Genomic DNA, 20,137 nt, shown 5'->3' with positions numbered 1-20,137 from the left:
GTAGCAGCCTCCAAATACTGGAATAATGCTATCATGTCACCCCTAGTCTTTTTTCTCCCTCTGGTCTAGCCAAAATCCTGCAACTGTTCTTTATTCTTTATTCTTTACTCTCCAGGCCTAAGAGCTGAAATGTTAGAACAATTATTATAGTGAGGTATAAAAATGGAATAGACTGTAGAACGAATAAATACATTTCATGAACAGCAGAGACACGCATATATTTTATGAAAGACAGAGTCCAGAAATATTAAAAAAACATTTTATTATAAGCATAGTGTATTTCAAGTGACCTGTTCCAGAATGTAAATTGTGATAAAAATGATTCACTCTAAAATTAAAAACACTCAAATTTCTCATATTCTACAAGCTTTTGATAAAATGTGTTGTATACAAAACAGCATTTACTCAAAAATATTTTTGTTAAATGTACTTAGGCTCATGTTTGTTCCAGTCCAATACATGTTTTTTAAACTATTCAGTAATTTAGAAAGACAAATTGCAATAGCACAAAGACCACACCTGTAGTAATTTTGTAGAGGCAGTGCATGGATTGATAATGTTTGTTTTAAATTTTATTTTTAATTTTCACATTTTTAAGCCACCCATCTTTCTCAGATGGTGTGCAACAAAGTATTAATATATAAAAATATATAAACGTTAACAAAGTTAAAGAGGCAAGGGTGATAAAACATCTTTGAAATGAATAAAAGGGAGGGCTTTCAGGGCACCAGCCAGCCCTGTGTTCCTCTGGGTCCCCCACAGAGCAATGTTTTAACTCTTTTTCAGGCGGCCAGGATAATCCTGACCTACCTCACCTTTGGGGTGGGGGTGGGGATACTGAAAGTTCTTTAATTGACTGACATATCTTCAACTGTATTGGAAGCAACCTGGCACCTAATACAATTCATGAAGCAAAAGTATTAGATACATCCTTCTTTGGGCATCCAAACTTGCTCATGCACAGTAGCTCAAACTTCTGGATATTTCTCAAGGGTAGCCCCATATACAATGCTATGTAATCTTCTAAACAGGAGTTGACTAGGACATGACTGACCAAGCAGAGAGTCTTCCTATACAGGAAATGGCATAACTGTCCCACAACACAAACTTCAGCAAAGGTCTTCTTAGCCATGGCTGCCACCTGCTCTGTGAGTCCTGGAGGACTCCTGGGTTAAGTACCATATCTGTCAGTACTTTACCACCCACCCAAATGATAAGCTCCTGGATATAGCCACTCTATTTTTCCAGGGTTCAGTTGAAGCCTGTTGTTCCCCATCCAAACCCCATAGCTTGGCACCGCAGAAGAATATCACATCACTTACTATCACTAGGATGAAAATTTAGAACCGGATATTATTAGGATATTAGTGATACTTCATCCCATGGTGACAGAAGATCTCAGCCGGAATCTGATATTAAAAAAGGCATCAAAAAGAGAGAGAAATGAACCCTGTTTGGTAGCACCCCACAAAAGTAAGGCCTTAATCTCTCACTCCTTATCAACACCAATTGTCAGAGAAAGGAATGAGCCAATACAAAACTGTTCTACACCTCCTAACTCCCTAAGTTGTCCCCAAAAGAATACCATGGCTGATAGAATCGAAAGCTACCGAGAAGGATAAGGTAGGATGCACCACATCCATCCTGTTCATGCCAGATTGCTTGACCATTTTCAGCTCCCTCATCCATATATCATAGGGAGTATTGTGCATCGGCACAATCCTGTATAAGGCTCTGGCTGATTCCCTATTCCAGGCAATCTCCTGAAAGTTCTTTAATTGATTGACATATCTGCATATCTGCCTTACTGGGTGGTGGAAGAATACTTCCATAGGTAACCTGGCCCCATGCCATGTAGGGCTTTATAGGTCATAACTAATACCTTCAACTGTATTGGAAGCAACCTGGCACCTAATACAATTCATGGAGCAAAAGTATTAGATACATCCTTCTTTGGGCATCCAAACTTGCTCATGCACACTAGCTCAAACTTCTGAATATTTCTCAAGGGTAGCCCCATATACAATGCTATGTAATCTTCTAAACAGGACTTGACCAGAACATGAGTGACCAAGCAGAGAGTCTTCCTATTCAGGAAATGGCATAACTGTCCCACAACACAAACTTCAGCAAAAGTTTTCTTAGCCATGGTTGCCACCTGCTCTGTGAGTCCTGGAGGACTCCTGGGTTAAGTACCATATCTGTCAGTACTTTACCACCCACCCAAATGATAAGCTCCTGGATATAGCCACTCTATTTTTCCAGGGTTCAGTTGAAGCCTGTTGTTCCCCATCCAAACCCCATAGCTTGGCACCGCAGAAGAATATCACATCACTTACTATCACTAGGATGAAAATTTAGAACCGGATATTATTAGGATATTAGTGATACTTCATCCCATGGTGACAGAAGATCTCAGCCGGAATCTGATATTAAAAAAGGCATCAAAAAGAGAGAAATGAACCCTGTTTGGTAGCACCCCACAAAAGTAAGGCCTTAATCTCTCACTCCTTATCAACACCAATTGTCAGAGAAAGGAATGAGCCAATACAAAACTGTTCTACACCTCCTAACTCCCTAAGTTGTCCCCAAAAGAATACCATGGCTGATAGAATCGAAAGCTACCGAGAAGGATAAGGTAGGATGTACCACATCCATCCTGTTCATGCCAGATTGCTTGACCATTTTCAGCTCCCTCATCCATATATCATAGGGAGTATTGTGCATCGGCACAATCCTGTATAAGGCTCTGGCTGATTCCCTATTCCAGGCAATCTCCTGAAAGTTCTTTAATTGATTGACATATCTGCATATCTGCCTTACTGGGTGGTGGAAGAATACTTCCATAGGTAACCTGGCCCCATGCCATGTAGGGCTTTATAGGTCATAACTAATACCTTCAACTGTATTGGAAGCAACCTGGCACCTAATACAATTCATGGAGCAAAAGTATTAGATACATCCTTCTTTGGGCATCCAAACTTGCTCATGCACACTAGCTCAAACTTCTGAATATTTCTCAAGGGTAGCCCCATATACAATGCTATGTAATCTTCTAAACAGGACTTGACCAGAACATGAGTGACCAAGCAGAGAGTCTTCCTATTCAGGAAATGGCATAACTGTCCCACAACACAAACTTCAGCAAAGGTTTTCTTAGCCATGGCTGCCACCTGCTCTGTGAGTCCTGGAGGACTCCTGGGTTAAGTACCATGTCTGTCAGTACTTTACCACCCACCCAAATGATAAGCTCCTGGATATAGCCACTCTATTTTTCCAGGGTTCAGTTGAAGCCTGTTGTTCCCCATCCAAACCCCATAGCTTAGCACCGCAGAAGAATATCACATCACTTACTATCACTAGGATGAAAATTTAGAACCGGATATTAGTGATACTTCATCCCATGGTGACAGAAGATCTCAGCCGGAATTTGATATTAAAAAAGGCATCAAAAAAGAGAGAAATGAACCCTGTTTGGTAGCACCCCACAAAAGAAAGGCCTTAATCTCTCACTCCTTATCAACACCAATTGGCAGAGAAAGGAATGAGCCAACACAAAACTGTTCTACACCTCCTAACTCCCTAAGTTGTCCCCAAAAGAATACCATGGCTGATAGAATCGAAAGCTACCGAGAAGGATAAGGTAGGATGCACCACATCCATCCTGTTCATGCCAGATTGCTTGACCATTTTCAGTTCCCTCATCCATGTGTCATAGGGAATATTGCGCATAGGCACAATTATGTGTAAGACTCTGGCCGATTCCCTATTCCAGGTTCTCTGTAAAGATTGTGGAGCAGATCAGCAGCAATATTAGCAAAGCAACTCTTTATGTTATGTACTATATTGGTCAAAGTACACAAGGGTATCATAATAACAAATTATCGTAACAACCACAATTTTGGATTAGCAAAATTTAATGCTATTACCTTGATACCACTTGTGATATCCACCAGAATGTGGTACTCAAGCAGTCCATGAATCAGGAGTATCTTTAATGCACTCTACTGAATATGAACTTGCTAGTAGAATAACAATTAGATTTTTTTTTCATGATTCAGCTCTAATAATATTTAACATAACAGTCAGTATTTTTCAAGTGTGCACTATATTTTCTGCAGAAAACATTCAATATTTTGTCAATGTTAACTACTAAGCCTTTGTTGTCGCACTGTACCAACTGCACAATAGCTTCATATGGATGGGATTACTTACTCACATGAATTTGGAATCCATGAAAAAGTGGACATTAGAAAATACAGCACTGATAAAACTGCCATAAATAACAATAGATCTAAAATTGTCACAATAATTCCCTAAAAATGTATTAGCTCTTTAGCAATTCTGCCTTAAAAAGAAAAGGCAGGATAATCTATAGTGGTACCAGTTTAATATTTTCAGATTATTTCCCATTGCTGTCCAAATCCAATATTTGGAAAAATAACTGAAAGATACTGTGCACACATATAGCAATTTGTGGAAATTCAAGTAAAATTAACTATTTGGAATTCACTATCATATGTCAGTTCTTCATAAGATTGTGCTAAGTAATAAACACGTTTTAGCTAGACTTTCTCACAGACTATAAGTGTGACATGTAAGTGTGATAAGAAGAAAATTATTATTTTGTGTTGATATTCATACAAAACAATGCTTTTGAACATAGCAAAATATAGGAATCTGAAAACATTAAAATTTTGGAGTGTTAATCTAAACTTCAAGACCACCAATATTCCATATTGAATCTATGCCTTTGATTCTCCTAATAGTTCACATTACACAAACAGAGCATATAGCATCCATTCAATATAATTTCTTTCATCTCATTTAAGTCTTTGTATTGAACAGTAGTCAGTAGTGACTTCAAGTAATTTACTTCATTATTTCCTTCTGAAACTGTGATTTGATCCCATCTCAATGTGTTGGACAAATATACTCCTCACACAATAAAATTCTATGTTGACAAATTTGTTTTTTGCCTAGGAACACACCAGTCATCTGCTTCTATAGAGGTCTGATAACGTTTACATGCAGATTTGTTGAAAACAGGAAGTTTCTCTACCGATTCTGCAGAAAGTGCCTGAAAAGTTAAAAACATAGATTGAAATAGACAGTTGTTACTATTTAGAGATAAACTTATTATTTTTGCCACAATTTGCATATATACACAATTGATTGATTAAATTGTGAGATATTATTCTACTAGTTTAAAAATTCTTGTTTTCACTTTTTGCAAGACTGTACATTTTTTCATTTCTATCTTCCAGACAGAATAGCTGATATATTTGATATTAATTGATATAGCTGCTTTGAAAAGCCTGATTTATTTTAAAATAAGCTAAATTATCTTTAGGAGAAAGAATTTTTATAGTAAATACCCAGACTTAATAAACATTTTACTCTGCTTTTTCAAGTCAAATCTTGAACATAGACCAGCATAATTCTGTATCAAACCAGTTCATAATCCAACCAAGAATGTGATAAACAATAAATCATTTACAATGAACTATTTAAACAGAATGAAAAATATATTCTGCCAAGGATCATTATTGTCTCATCAAGATGTACAGCAAACAAATAAATGTTTAATAAATAAATGTTCACAAATTATAAAGGCTATTTACTATTTTTTAAAAGGACAATGCATAAATTACTACAAAGCCAAATAAAAAGCATCTTAAAAAACATTACCACATTTGAAAGGAGAAAAAAAAGTACATAACACACCTTTAAGTGGATAACAGCTTCTGTTCCATACCCCGAAATAGAGTACAGATTGAGATCTCCATGAAAGTATTTAGCATAAAGACGAGAAATCGGTAATCCATAACCAAATCCAGCCTAAAAAGAAATAAAGTATTTTTCATTAATTGAAATAACGGGTTTTTATCTCTTATTTTAAACTGTATTCAATTAAGGGTTAACCCTTAAGGGTTAAGGGTATCAATGAAAATCTCATCTCCCAAATAAGTAGAACAGAGGCAATTTAATTTTAAATGCTTGCTAAATAAGCATTCTATGGAATAATAAAACAATGTTGAGAAGAAAGTGCAAAAGAAATGTTTCTAGTTTTGCATTTTAATGGTATGTTGAAATAGATTTAATTTCTTCTGCATATATCACATTTGCTCTAGCTTTTAAAATGGGGCGTTACAGAATATTCTCGACTCATAGAAATTTCAAGATTTCATAGAAATGGTTATGCTAGAATTCATGACTTCAAGATCCTATCGGGAAGGGGCTTATATATGGCAGAGCATTCAATCATGAGAGACTCCCAGTTTCATGACTATCTGGCTTATCACAGATTCTCAATGAGAAGGTTCTTTTGGAATTCGTAGGAATCACTGCAAGGAATAATACAGTCATTTGATACAAAGTCTTTCCAGCTGAAAGCATCCCCGTGTCTCACATGTCCCTATGTCTATAAAATAATGCCAAGAGTGTTAATAGCCTATTGACTTTATGCATCATTATGGTCTTGTCTCTTACCATAGGAGTACTTTTGTTATCCATCACAGGCTTTGGCGCGGTAGAATATGTATAGCTGAAGAGTCTTTCAATTATCCTCACTGGAACACCACCACCTCTGTCAGAAATCTAGTTAAAGAGAAAAAAATACCCATATAATTAACAAATTGCTTGTAATTGAAACAATTATATTTTCTAATGACTCTTTTTGTATCCGACTTATTGATTTAAAAAGGAAATTTTGTCAAAATAGCACTTGGCTGGAGATTGTTCACCTAGTTCAAATTGGTTACAATCTATAAGACATCTATTTATTTCATACTAAGCCTACAAAAAGGTCTTTCCAACAGTAAACAAGATGGTTCTTCATCTTTCACTCTGGACAGGGTGACACTTCATCAGACTGAGTAGTGTGCATTTTGGGGGTCTTCCTGGATTAACAGCACCAGCTCAAGGAGCAGGTAGCATCTGCAGCTAAGGGAGGTCTTTACAGAGATTTATCTGTGCATTAATTGCATTGTTTCTTGGTCACTCAGGCATTGGTCACTTTGCATCTGGATTACTATAATGCACTTTACATTGGGCTATCCAAAAACTTCAACTGGTGCAGAATGCAATTGTGTGCACAATAATGGGGGCCTATAGTTTTGCTCATAACACCTCTGTTGCATGAGTTGTTCCGACTTACAGTTTCTTTCAAGCTACAATTTGAGATGTTGGTCATCACATTTTAATAACCTATATGGCACAGGGTTAGGCTATCTGCAGGACTACCTTTCCCTTAGGACATTTATCTTTCCTACCAAGGCAGATAGAATGGGCATGCTGCTAGTCTCTTTACCTAAAAATCTGATGGAGCTAGGAGTCTTTTCCATGGCAGCCCCATCCTATGGAACATGCTACCTTGTGAAGTTCAATAGGCTGTCACCCTTTTAGCTTTTGTAAGGTTTTATAAATAAGGTTTTGAAGACCTGGATTAGATACACATTAGAACTGACTGGTGCCAGGCATTTTTGTTTTATTAGTTGAGTTTTAGAGTTTTAAGTCATTATATATTTTATATATTGGATTTTTGACTGGGAGACACCCAGAGTTAGTTGAAAAATGGGTAGCTATATAAATATTTTAATAATAAACAAATTACATTATTTGATTATTTAATTATTTTATGCATTTATTTCACACTCATATCAAATGTAATAAGTACCTTAATATTATATAGATTAAACTTATAACTGTATCAAATGTAAAATAAAATATTCTATATAAAACATAGAATATACAGAAAGTCCAGAGTAAAATAGATACAAGAAAAATATCTTAATAAAATACAAAAGTGCTAAATACAAAGAATCAACATTCAGCTAAACACATCGCCTTTACACTATGCTCCAATCTGATTGATATATGGAGTCCTTTGATCAACTGACTTAGCTATAAACTTAGCAGTTCTGTTCATGAAGTATAGTTTAGAACCCAGGAGGAAATAGCAGAATCTGTAGTTCAAATCCCAGGGGCTGTTCTTTCAAGTAGGGAAAGTACCTTAATGGTTAGGTCTTCTTTTCCAAGTACAACAGTCACCTCAATTGGATCAAGGGAAGGTTTTTTTTCCTGATGTTCAACTGTTGCTCTCATTGCATTCTATACAAAAATTAAGAAGAATATAATAGAGTTTGTAAAGGTTTTAAAATATTAAAATTTTCACTATTCCGTTTAGAAATTTGTTTCTGTCAACAAGGAAAATGAACTGCATACATAATTGACCAATAGAGTAATGGTTCTTTTGTCATATTAACAAGAAAACTAATTTATTAACAAAGATTCAAAGATAGTGAGTTGCCTTGCAGCAAATCAGTGGCAAACAAATTTAATAATAAATAAATCTTCCTGCACTCTTCCCCTTGTTACGATCCTATTTTAAATGCACAGAAAGACCCATTTTAAGCTTTAGCCATCATTCTTTCTATTTAATTATTATTAAAATACTATTGTTGGGAAGGTACCATTCTGTAGTATCTTGGTAGTTGCTAGATTTGTAACATCCTGTAGTTTTGAAATGCTTTCCACAGATATTGGAAATTACATTTCAGCTAAATATGGGATAAATTACCGTATTTGCCGGCGTATAAGACGACTGGGCGTATAAGACGAGCCCCCAACATTTCCACTCAAAATATAGTTTTTGTTATATACTCGCCGTATAAGACGACCCCCCCACTTGGAGGCATGCTTTTCAGGGCAAAAAAGTCATCTCATACGCCGGCAAATACGGTAAGTTGTAACACTTGGGGTATTCTGGATATAATTCTTGATTGACACCCCCAACCCCTTTCCCCCAAACTTACAAAGCCACCAAAATGCTTTAGAGAGGCAGCTTCGCCTTTCTCAGGCTGGCACTCAATTCCTCTCCCTTTCTTTGTGACAGCCCCCGCGTGCGTACCATCGGGACTCCAAGGGTGGGGGATGGACAGCTGCCAACTCTCTCTCACTCTCTCTCTCTCTCTGTGTGTGTGTGTGTGTGTGTGTGTGTGTGTGGTGTGGAGGGTAATTCCGGCTATCTCTGGCCTCCGCTCGGTTTTAAAGTCGCTTGGCCGGTTCCCAAGTCGCAGCGCGCTGGCCGGGAGACGCGGCGCCGGGTGGAAGCTCGGTGCAGGGGAGGCGGATCTTTCTCTTAAGCGGGGAGGGGAGGAGGGGACAAGAGGAGGGACGGGACGGGACAGGGGACGGGAGGAGGTCGCTCGCCTTCTTCCACCGCCCACCGGACCCTTTTCTTCCCAAGGGGACCCTGGAAAGCAGCTCGGGAGCCGGGTGGCCCTGCCCAGCGGGGTCCCATCAGGAACTTCCCGAGGACATCCCCCGCCCCAAGCACAGCCCTCCCGGTCTTTCAAAGAGGGAGAAGCGGAGGAGCAAATTGCCGCCCGCTGTCCAGAAGGAAGGGCGCCACAGTCCACCCCCACCACCTTCTCCCCCCCACTCCCCGGGCCATTACGCGGCTCGGGGCTGGCTGGGCGAAGTGGCCCCGCCAGAGACCCTCCTGCTCCACCCCCACCCCACCTCCAGATTGGCCTCCGCAAGCGCCCCGAGCCGGGCGGAGGATGGGTGGGTGGATGGGAGGAGGAGGAAGAGAGACTCCGGCTGGGCTTGAAGGGGCTTCGCAAGTTGCGGAGCTCCGCCCCCGTCGCTCTTGCACCGAGTGACAACGTATTTACCGGCGTATAAGACGACCCCCCCACTTGGAGGCATGTTTTTCAGGGCAAAAAAGTCGTCTTATACGCCGGCAAATACGGTACCAATCCTTGATGGTAATTAATGCATCCTTAATGCATGCTTAAAATAAAAAATTTAAAACCAATTACAAACCTTGAAAAGTTCAAACATCATATGAAAGAGATGAGAAGGTACATATACTATGTAAATAGACTCTCCAGCTGCTTTTGCTAAAAAAAATACAGCACACAATAAATCAACTTTTATTTTATTACTACAATTTTATTTCAAACAATTATTATGGACGAAAAGAAAGTTTTCAATGAGATCTGTGCATCCCAAACTGCATTCTGATATTTATTTTCTAGTACTTTAAATCTGACTAGTTTTTCAAAACTTTATACATTCTCAAATTACACCTGTCCTTATAATATGCATGCTCAGATTTGTGGCATTCCTTTGGCCAACCTTTCATGATAAAATTTTCTTGGATTATTGCAAGTGAATGGGTGAGTGGTGAATTCATTCTTTTTTAGCACACCCTGAAACCAACTATTGCACAATTGCATGTCAAGGTCCTTTCGTATTTGGCACAGTACTGCATAAGTGAATGAATGCAGCTGTGCACATGTAAGCATTATCTGTAGGGAAAATGTGATTAGCTAGCAATTCTAGGACATATTGACTAAAGATAAGAAAAACAGCAGTAAGGTTTATTGAAAGTGAAGCTTTCAGAAATAGACTAGTACAGTCAGAAAAAAATCTTACCATTTATTTGAGTAAGCTTTAATTCTGGAGAAGCAAAATAGTGTTGATCACAAAGCATCTGGGAACTCTGGAAAGCATCTAAAATGTATTTTTAAGAATAATATTACACAACTTTTAAGTTATAGTATTTTCTAAACACCAGACAACCCAGTATTATACAATATTTATTGCATGAACTTATTGTGTAAATTTTCTGTTATTTACAAGAATTGATTTACTATTGTCAGCAAATCTACTATGGGCCTAAAACACTATTCAAATAGATTTAAAATTTCTCTATTAATATTTATTTATTTTATTAAATGTTACATTTGTAACTGCCTTTCTACTTATATAAGCACTAAGGGTGGCTTACAAAAATAAAATACAACATAAAGAACACAATAAGGAGTGCAGTACAATTAAATGAACAGAATTATTAAATTTGATAACTAAAATATTCCTTAAATACTGGAGATATGGGACTACATTAATCTCCTTAGGAGAGCATTCCATATCCTGAATAGAGAATCCCTTCTCTCATATACCAGACTACTGAATTTCTGAGAGCTACATCATCTTCAAAACAAACCCATTCCTAGTGATTTAAGTACTGGAGCAAGTTGACTGCAGGAAAAGCACCTTTTCAAATTCTCAGGCCTTATGCCATTTAGGTGTTTAAAGGACCACACTAACAACTTAACATTGCACCTGGCAGGCAGTGAGCAACACCTGTGTCAATAAAGATTATCATGTAATCAGTACTTTGTATAGACTTCTTGACACCCAATTACAATTGTGACATACATTTCAAGAGTACTGTAGTTTCACTACCTTCATCAACATGATTTATAACCAAGGCATGGCTAACTGTTACCAAGTCTGATGAAGTCAAAGAATATTATAATCAGCACATTAACTACATTTGTGGATATATGCTTACTGAGGCCACCATTTGCAAATACAATCTCAAGAATCATTGCTAACCTGCAAACTTGTTCTTTCTGGGGTTCGAGAACTGCATTCAAAACAGGCTGCGTCTCAATCTGTTTTTGTTATAACTAGAATATCTCTGCTTTTTTTAAATTTAAGCTTGTGCTCCCTTATCCAGTCCATTACTCAAATGGGCAACATTCAAAGGAACTGATCGCTTCCTTGGAATCATACAGCTGAACATAGCATAGCTCTTTATCAAAAGGGTAACAATGGCAGCCATCTCCAAAGCTCTGAATAATTACCCTGGTGTTTTCATGTAGACATCATATATTTTATTCAAAAAATAAATATCACAGAACTGAACAGGACTTACTACCATGTAAATGTACATAAGACTTCATCATAATGCTCTTAATTCTGAACTAATATCTTCTTGTATCACAGAAAAGAACTAAGATTGGAGCCTAAATTTGCAACATCCAGATTTTGACTAAATATTTAGAATTTTATGAATGCAAACAACTGTCTTACTAGCACCAACTATCTTAATTTATGTTGTGTTCATACAATTAACTGAGCATTTTGGCAGCACTGCTGTTTAAGCTAATCAACTGTTGATTGTTTGTCACTTAGAAGTCTAAATCTTCTTACATCTTCTCAAATTTGTTGTGCTCCCTAGGAAACAAATTCACTACATTCACATTTAATTCTGAGCCATGATTTTTTGAGCAAGCATCATAGCCTGATATTCAGGGTCCTAAGCTAAGCCAAAAAGCAACAAACCACATTCATAATTTACTGCAATGTATGACTGTTGTTTACATATCAAACTACAGGACAACTATGAGCAAAACGTTTGTTTTTATACATACCATACACTAGATCCACAACATCACAGCAAGGATCAATGCATCCAATATGCCGCGGGTTACACACATTACTGCTATCGAATATAAATGCTATTGAAATAAAAATATGAAATTGAAGAAATGTTTTTTCCTAAAACATTGTCAATAGCCTATAAAAATTGATGTGTCAAAAGAATAAAAGTATAACTTACTGTGCTGGTTGATTAACATTCGAATAGATATCCGGTTCATGTAAAATCGATCCAAGAAGTACTGAATACTGTGATTGATGCATGTATCCATTTTAGATGAATCTCTGTATTCTAATACCCCTTGTGCCATCATGGGCATTACACTGTGATGTCTGTTTCGGATCCTAGTAATGGCATCTATGAAACTGGAAGAAACACAGAACTTCATATTTACCTATATAAGAAATTCTGAAAACCAAAATTGTAGTAAACAAATATTCTTAGATACCAATAAACAGTTTAAAACAGTATAAAACATAACACAAGAAAAATGTAAATGCATTAGTTTACTTTCTCATATATCAAATCAAGACAACTGATTGTTATGAATAGTACTTTGAAACTTCATAATTTATTGTTCATATACTTTATTTCAAAATGTCACCTCTTGCTATATCAGATCTATTACTGGTAGTTATGTTCCCGCATCATTATCTCATTGTAATATAATTAGTTATCTAAGCTCTGGGATTCATTTTTAAATGAATCATCCAAGATCAACCAACCATTACTTAAATAGAATATGCTGCTGAAAAAAGATAACAAAAAGAAACATACTCTGAAAGAACTTTGTGGTCATCCGATTTTTTATCTTGAAATTCCACTAGTTCTAGTAGGCTTTGAATATACCTGTAAAGAGCACAAGCAATGCAAATATAAGGCTATCCATATAGACCCAAGACCGAATTTAATGTAGTAGTTAAGGGATTAGAATTAGATAGTAACTGGGAGTCCATGAATTCTAGTCCCACTTCAGACACAAAACCAGCTGGGTGAACTTAGCTAATCACTCTCTCACACCCTGAGAAAGGAAACAATTGTAAACTACTTTGAAAAACAATGCCAAGAAAACTTTAGGGACTTCTTCAGGCAGTTACAAGGGTCAAAACTGACCTGAAGAAACACACATACACAGTCTATAGAAAACCTCTTGGTACATATACGGCTAAGCAGTGTTAACAGTAACTTCCAAAACTATACAAATTAAGAGAAAATAGAAGGACCTTCATTATGTATAAATGTAGAAAAATAAGTCCTTGTTTAAATCAACATTTGGAGTATTTAACATTGGAAGTACTTTAAACACTTTCTCCAAAAAATTTAGCACCCCCTATATATCTATTTTCTTTTCATCACCCACTGACAAAGTTTTAATGAATAGTTTGTAGAATTTGCTATGCAACCTTATTCAAGTCAGCATTTTATAATTGCCAGCAAATCTGTACAAGATTCAGCAGTTGCAACAAAATCTAGTTTTATTTATTGTGATATGACCAGTGCCATAAGCTATCAGAATACTACAAAGCATAGAGAAAATATACACAGGGGTCATTAGTGTCTTTCTATCTTTCAGCAGAAATTACAAAATGACTGCAGACTTCAAGGGCTTGCTATTATTCATACAGTCCTTTTCATATTTGAGACTGTATGGATCTAAGATCAATGTTATGGTCCATATTTCCCTGATATTTTGTGGGTCTTGCAGAAAGTTTTGCAAGTTGAACAAATCTATTTTTGGCTCAGCTACCCCTCCATAGGAAAAGAATGCAACATTTTCTTTGAAACAACAGGACAGTAACAGTCCTGTCACACCCCACATTTTCAGAATTCCCTACTGAATTCAAAATTGCACTGTTGTACTTTGATGTTATCTCCTCATCCTCTCTAGTTGATCTGAAAGAGATTCTTCTCCTGCCCTTGCCTATCCCTGTGAGCAGTTTATATCTTTTTGGTTTGAAAATCAGTGCTGTAAGAAAAGGTTGAGGATGGGAGAAAGGGATACTATTGGTAGTATCACCTTTGCACTGGGCTATTGGCTACCTACTTGATTTAAAAAAATAGTGTAAGGTGATTAAAATGTAATAACTGAAATTCTGCAAAATTTGCTACTTACCAATCCTTTACTAACTGTACTGAAGTTGTACCCAATAATAGACTAGGAAGCAGATCAATTTCTTTCAAAATATTTGCTAGCCGAACTGGAAGCTCATGCCGAAGAAATGAGAATGAGGTTTTCTCACATGCATTTGTTGAACCTACAAAAAAGGAAATATATATAAAATATTTTCAGTGCAATGTGCTAAAACAGTTTCAATAAACTTCCTACCCATATTAATAGCATGCACAAGATTTACATATTTTCTCTTTGCTGCTAGCTGGAATTTTAAGCAATTGAAATTAGATAGGTCCAGTTGTAGCAATGTCAGAATTACAGATGCATTTGTGTGGAACTTGATTGCCATATGGATTATCCAAACCCAAATAAACTGTAAACTAGAGGTCTCCAAACTTGGCAACTTTAAGACTTATGGACTTCAATTTCCAGAATTATCCAGCCAGAATTCTGGGAGTTGAAGTCCACAAGTCTTAAAGTTGCCAAGTTTGGGGACCCCTGCTGTAAACTATAGTATTACACCAACATCTTATAAAAACATAAAACAAAAAAAAATGTACTATATATGTGCTGCATATAGTACAAAAATGTACTATATATGTGCTGAATTGTGTTAATAAACTTATATTGAAATGGCTGTATATGGGGATTTTTAACAATTACATTCAGCATTAGGAATATGTAGTTTTAAAATGATTCTAGTATTTCAATAGTAATATCACACATTGCTTTAGAAAACAGCTACACCTAAATAAAAGTCAAGTATTCGTAACCAATGAAGTAGGTTTGCTTAAAACATAAAAAACAAACTATAACTCTACACATACTGATTTAACAATCATACTTAACTTTTATTGTAACAGTCTGCTATTTCAAAGGTCAATGGTTCAATACAGTATCAGAAATAAAGAAATTCTGACAAAGACTGCTCTTTCATACTACAAGAAGCAATACAGTAATACACCAAATAAGATGACTTTAAAAAAAAAATCCAGTTAAACTGGCAGAACAGACAAAAAACAATGTATATACATTCATAATAGAATAATAGAATAGAATAACAGAGCTGGGAGGGACCTTGGAGGTCTTGTAGTCCAACCCCCTTGCTTAGGCAGGAAACCCTTATGGCATTTCAGACAAATGGGTATCCAATCTCTTCTTAAAAACTTTCAGTATTGGGGCATTTACAACTTCTGCAGGCAAGTTGTAATGTATATAAATCATTTAGATTGAAGAATTGGGGAAGGAATTAAACCCATTGAGACAATTATAAAGATTCCTAGAAATAATTGTGTAAAATCCACAATATCCAATTTCTTTTTCTCCCTTTTAAAAAATTGAGGAAAGCAAAATATCTGTGTATTTTAAAATGTATACTTTAGTACATTGATAGGAATACTGTTAGTACTAGCACTGTTAGTACTAGTATTGACTACTAGCAACACTATTGGCTACTAGTAATGCTAATCGTAACCAAAACAAAAATACCAAATGTGTTACATTTATATAAACATGTAGTAATATATTGTATAGAAAAAATAATATATTGGAAAAATGTGCACATGCTATATTAAAATTTCAGTTCATTGTCTAAGCACCATAACATTTAGGAAATATCACAAATCAAGATACATTATTAAGTAAAAGCAAAACATTTGTACAACAAAGTTGTAAAAATAAGTTGCACAAATATTCTCAACAAAGTCTCTTCAAAAATGATAGAAAAATAATAAGTCATGAAAACTTAGCCTGGAGTACAAGGGTACAAGAAAGATGAAGAAACAAAGCAGCACTTAGTGGACTTCAAAGATGAGCATTACAATGTTACTCAAAAGCAGTTTCTTTTCTAATAAGTTAACCTTGTTAGTTGCACATTAAATTGCAGTATATAAGATTGTGGCCAAAATCCCTGTGTTTAGAGCCTATGTCATCAGATATCTGAATTGCATCATATCAGCTTAAGGCCACCTGGAAAGGTGTGGAATTCATAGAAACAGATCCCAGAATAAATGCCTTACCTCAAAGGGGACACTAATCTGAGAGCTTAAGCTATAATGAACTTTAAAAGACTGAGGCAGTACTATCATCCTTACAATCCACAGAGTATCCCAACCTCCAGCTTTTTTCAAACTTTTCTCTCACTCCTCATTCTCTACTAGAGGATTCCCCAACTTCAGAAACTGGGGAGAAACTCAAACTTCGCACTGCTTAGAGGAGAAAGTGTCACGGTCCCATTTCTCAAGCAAAGGACCTACAACCTCAAAGACACCCCAACTTCGAAGCATTTCGTGTGGGATAGCACTGATAACGGCCCCACCCAAAACGTCCTGGCAGACGTGTTGGGCGACAGGTCTCCAAATTCCCAGCCATGAGACCGGGAGCCCTCCAAGGCTGACCTAGAGATCCACCAGAGTCTCCCTTCCTACACCCACCCCACCCCACCCCGCCATTCAGGCCCCTCACCGAAATCCAGAAATTGCTTGATAGAAAGCGGCGATGGAGAGAAACGCGATAAACGTTCCACCTCTTTGGTTGTTTCGGCTCCGGCACCGCTGTTGGCGGTGAAGCCACCAGCACTAGCACTAGCACCACCATTAGTACTACCAGCAGCCAAAGGAGCCGCGTTTCTCAGGACAATCCGCGCAGCCTTCATCGCAGCTGTGAACAAGATTAAAGGTGGCGCTAACAAGACTCTTCACTTTAAATCCCCTGCACGTGCAACACCTATGGACACCTCCCTCTGTGGGGGCTGGGCTTTCAAATTAAGCCACGCCCCGGACTGGGGGGTGAAACCGTCAGAAATGGAAGAAGGTGGCGGCTAAGCTACGCCCCCTTGCGGTTAACGGTCAGAAAAGGGGCAAAAGGGGCACCCCTGGAGGGTGAATGTTATTACTTCTGATGACCCAAGCACCTCAGAAGGAGGGAAGAGGAGGTGGAAACGTTAGGAGGTGTGTCTCTGCAGCATCCAATAAGGCCGCGCTATTTTCCAGCCCTTTCCCCGGGTGACAAACGGAATCTTTCGTAAAATTGTTTTACCGTATTTACCGCCACTCAGAATAGCCCTTCCTTCACCCGCCTTGACAATTCCCCAACCGATGACCGCGCGGGTGATGGGGGGGTGATGGGGGAGAGAGAAAGGAGTGTGGCTTTTTGTCGGCTTGTCATTGGTTTTTCTAATTTAAGTTCGCTTCTGCTTGGCAGCCAATCAGATGGCTTGAATTATCGGTCGTGGAATCTTGACTTCTGGCGCGACCTGGCTACTGAAACAACTTGGCCCCGTTCCTGGGGGGGGGGGGTTGAGGGTTGTACTGCTTTTTTCCAAGAACGGCGAGAACAACCCCGAGGCGGGAGGCAGTCATGCTGGGCCTGCCTGTGGCAGGGAGCCAGGCCCTGGAGGACGGTTGTTGAACAACAAGTTCCTTTCCAAAAAAATATCTTCCCCAAGGGTCTTCGGCAACATTATCTTTCCCCTTGAAATATTCTACACGCAACGCTAAGGATAGCTAACGTCTGCCAGGGCAAGAATAAAATAAATCCTAAACTCTGATTATTTTCCAACCATTCTCTACTTTCCAAATAGTCTCTTCGTTTCCGTAGTTTTGAGGTTCCTTTACCTCCCTCCCTCGCCCCAAACTGATTCTTGAAAAGCTTCAAAACAAATTCATGAGGCAATTCAAGACTTTTAAAAGGATGTTAGATAAGCAATGATTTACTGTTATGGGGATTGGGAGACAAAGAAAGACAAAAAAAAAATGAATAGCAAGATTGCCTAAAACACTATTTCTCAATCTCACGAATTTAAGGTGGGTGACTCCCAGAATTCCCTGTTGCTACACAGTAGCTGTGGATTTTTGGTTATTAAAATCTACTAATCTTACAAATTATTGAAGTTGAGAGACAGCAAGTCAATATTGTGAAACAGCAAGTTTTAGAAATATCCACAATTCTTGCTCTGTCTGGATGCTAGCAAATAAAATAGCAAGAAAAAGTTTTGTTTCTGCTTTCAGTTGTTGCTCTAGCTATTGTCAACTACAATTTACGAATAGGTAATGTACAATATATAGTATACTGAGCTGTTATCTAGGAGCTTAGGGTGAGAAGATGTGATGTATTATTTTCTTGATGAAAGAAGACACTATTTTGCCTTATCAATTATCTTTATCTTTATTTCTGAATTTTTATTTTATGTTACTCTCATAGCATCATAGTCATATAGCATTATGTCTGCCTTAAATTTAAATCTCACAGACTTTAAGATGTATAAAAGATTTAACAGTAGCCTCATCTTTTAAAAACAAATTAGCATCAGTAATTTTTATTGGCAGAGAAAGTTATTCCATCTTCTTGTTGGGCATGAACTGCAATTCATCATCATCATCATCTTGGCATTTTCCCCACAGATGCAGGGTGGGGGAAATGGCTTTTAGGATCAAGAGAGCCATTTGTGTTATCAAATGCAGCATCTGGATCTAATGGGGCATTTTTTTCATGTCTGCATTTATTCATGAACTACTGTTAATACAAACAGATATCAGTTTAGATGGATTGTGTTCTTTTAAAAAGGAAATTACTTTCATGGAATGATCAACTAAATGATCTTACTTATAATGATCAACTAAAATTAATGGCTGGAAAATATAAATTAGCAAGTTCTGGATTTTTTTGATCTTATGGTTTGGTCATATCTAGTTTGGCCAGCTTAGAACATTCCAGTGAAATTTTATACTTAATTGTTTTCCAGCTATATTGCCATCAATAAGAAGCAATATTTATAATTGGCCTTTAGCATAAACAATTAGAGAAGAAAGTTCATAGCCCAACTTTCTGGTACAGATAAGACTAGGTAGATACAATGCATAGTTAGAAAAGCTATGTCAGCTTATTGATTTAGGACACATTTTATCTGAAAGTGAAGTTTAGTCGGGGTAAGTTCATAGTGCTGGAACAAAGACTTTTCACTTGGTCTGTGAAATTGCCAGGGCTGTAGTGCCTCTACAACTAAAGTTTAGTAGGCGAAAGGTCAACTTTGGCAGAAGAAACAGTATCCTCCTCTGATTTCACAGAAGAGTCAGCTGTTCGGACTTCCTTCTAAATTAATCCTTACAGAGAAGATAGAAAAGGGTATTCACAATTCTTTTATAAGCTGATTTCTTTTTGAACTTTTATTCGACTCAGGTAATAATTTTTCTTATTGGAATCTTCAAATATTTTTCTAGAACATTCCTTCATTTAGATTTTTTATCAAAACTCCAAATATTCTGAAGTATTTTTTTCCAGAAGAATTTGTCAGTGTATGCACTTGAACATTTGCTGTACATTTTTACTTTAAAATGAATTCTGAACTCTAGTTCCTATTTGCACTATTATGTATATGAACTCAGACATAACCACATCTATATTAAATGGTATATAATTATTGACAGGGGCATTTGGGATTATAGTCCTCTATATTAAATGTTTCTTTTTTGCATGATTCAAGGCTTGCTCAAATGGGAACTAATTCCACTTAATTACATGGAGTTTCTGTAAAGACATAGTCAAGTAATCCTTGATTTACAACAGCTCATTTAGTGACTGTTTCAGGTTACAAATCATTGAAAAAAACTGAGTTATTGTTTTTTACAGTTATGCTCATTGCAGCATCCCCATGGTCACAGTCAGAATTTGTGTGCTTGCAACTGGCTTATATTTATGACAGTTGCCGGGCCCAGGTCATGTGATCACCTTTTGCAACCTTCTGAAAAAGTCAGTGGGAAAACCAGATTTTAACTGTGTTACTAACT

At 37.2% G+C, this 20,137-nt stretch overlaps 2 protein-coding genes across 2 annotated transcripts in view; one reads left to right on the top strand and one right to left on the bottom strand.

Moving 5' to 3' along the window:
• Positions 1-245: 245 nt before the first annotated feature.
• On the bottom strand, positions 246-17,091 carry PDK4 (pyruvate dehydrogenase kinase 4). Its single transcript, XM_026675666.2, has 11 exons — positions 16,818-17,091; positions 14,355-14,496; positions 13,019-13,090; positions 12,422-12,606; positions 12,234-12,320; positions 10,447-10,524; positions 9,832-9,908; positions 8,014-8,112; positions 6,493-6,600; positions 5,728-5,841; positions 246-5,080 (listed from the first exon to the last, which is right to left on the bottom strand). The coding sequence occupies exons 1-11, from the start codon at positions 17,005-17,007 to the stop codon at positions 4,955-4,957; spliced, it is 1,278 nt and encodes a 425-aa protein (XP_026531451.1). The 5' UTR covers positions 17,008-17,091; the 3' UTR covers positions 246-4,954.
• A 52-nt stretch (positions 17,092-17,143) lies between these two features.
• Positions 17,144-20,137, top strand: part of DYNC1I1 (dynein cytoplasmic 1 intermediate chain 1) — a 273,836-nt gene continuing 270,842 nt past the window's right edge. Inside the window, exon 1 of the mRNA XM_087945421.1 lies at positions 17,144-17,302. The gene's annotated coding sequence lies outside the window, so the exon portion shown is untranslated. The remainder of the gene's footprint in view (positions 17,303-20,137) is intronic.

Source organism: Notechis scutatus, chromosome Z (genome assembly GCF_049901735.1).
Source record: "Notechis scutatus isolate UNSWTSFEM ecotype Mainland chromosome Z, rNotScu1.2, whole genome shotgun sequence".
Lineage (NCBI taxonomy): Eukaryota > Metazoa > Chordata > Lepidosauria > Squamata > Elapidae > Notechis > Notechis scutatus.
The sequence above is the reverse complement of the archived record's forward strand: the minus strand, read 5'-3'. Positions and strand labels throughout refer to the sequence as shown.

Excerpts from the sequence above, each read along its gene's own strand:
- PDK4 (XM_026675666.2), bottom strand. The coding sequence starts at position 17,007 with ATGAAGGCTGCGCGGATTGTCCTGAGAAACGCGGCTCCTTTGGCTGCT. Across the intron at positions 14,497-16,817 it reads CAAGCAATTTCTGGATTTCG|GTTCAACAAATGCATGTGAG; the intron begins GTGAGGGGCCTG and ends CCTTTTTTGTAG. Across the intron at positions 13,091-14,354 it reads GTACAGTTAGTAAAGGATTG|GTATATTCAAAGCCTACTAG; the intron begins GTAAGTAGCAAA and ends TGCTCTTTACAG.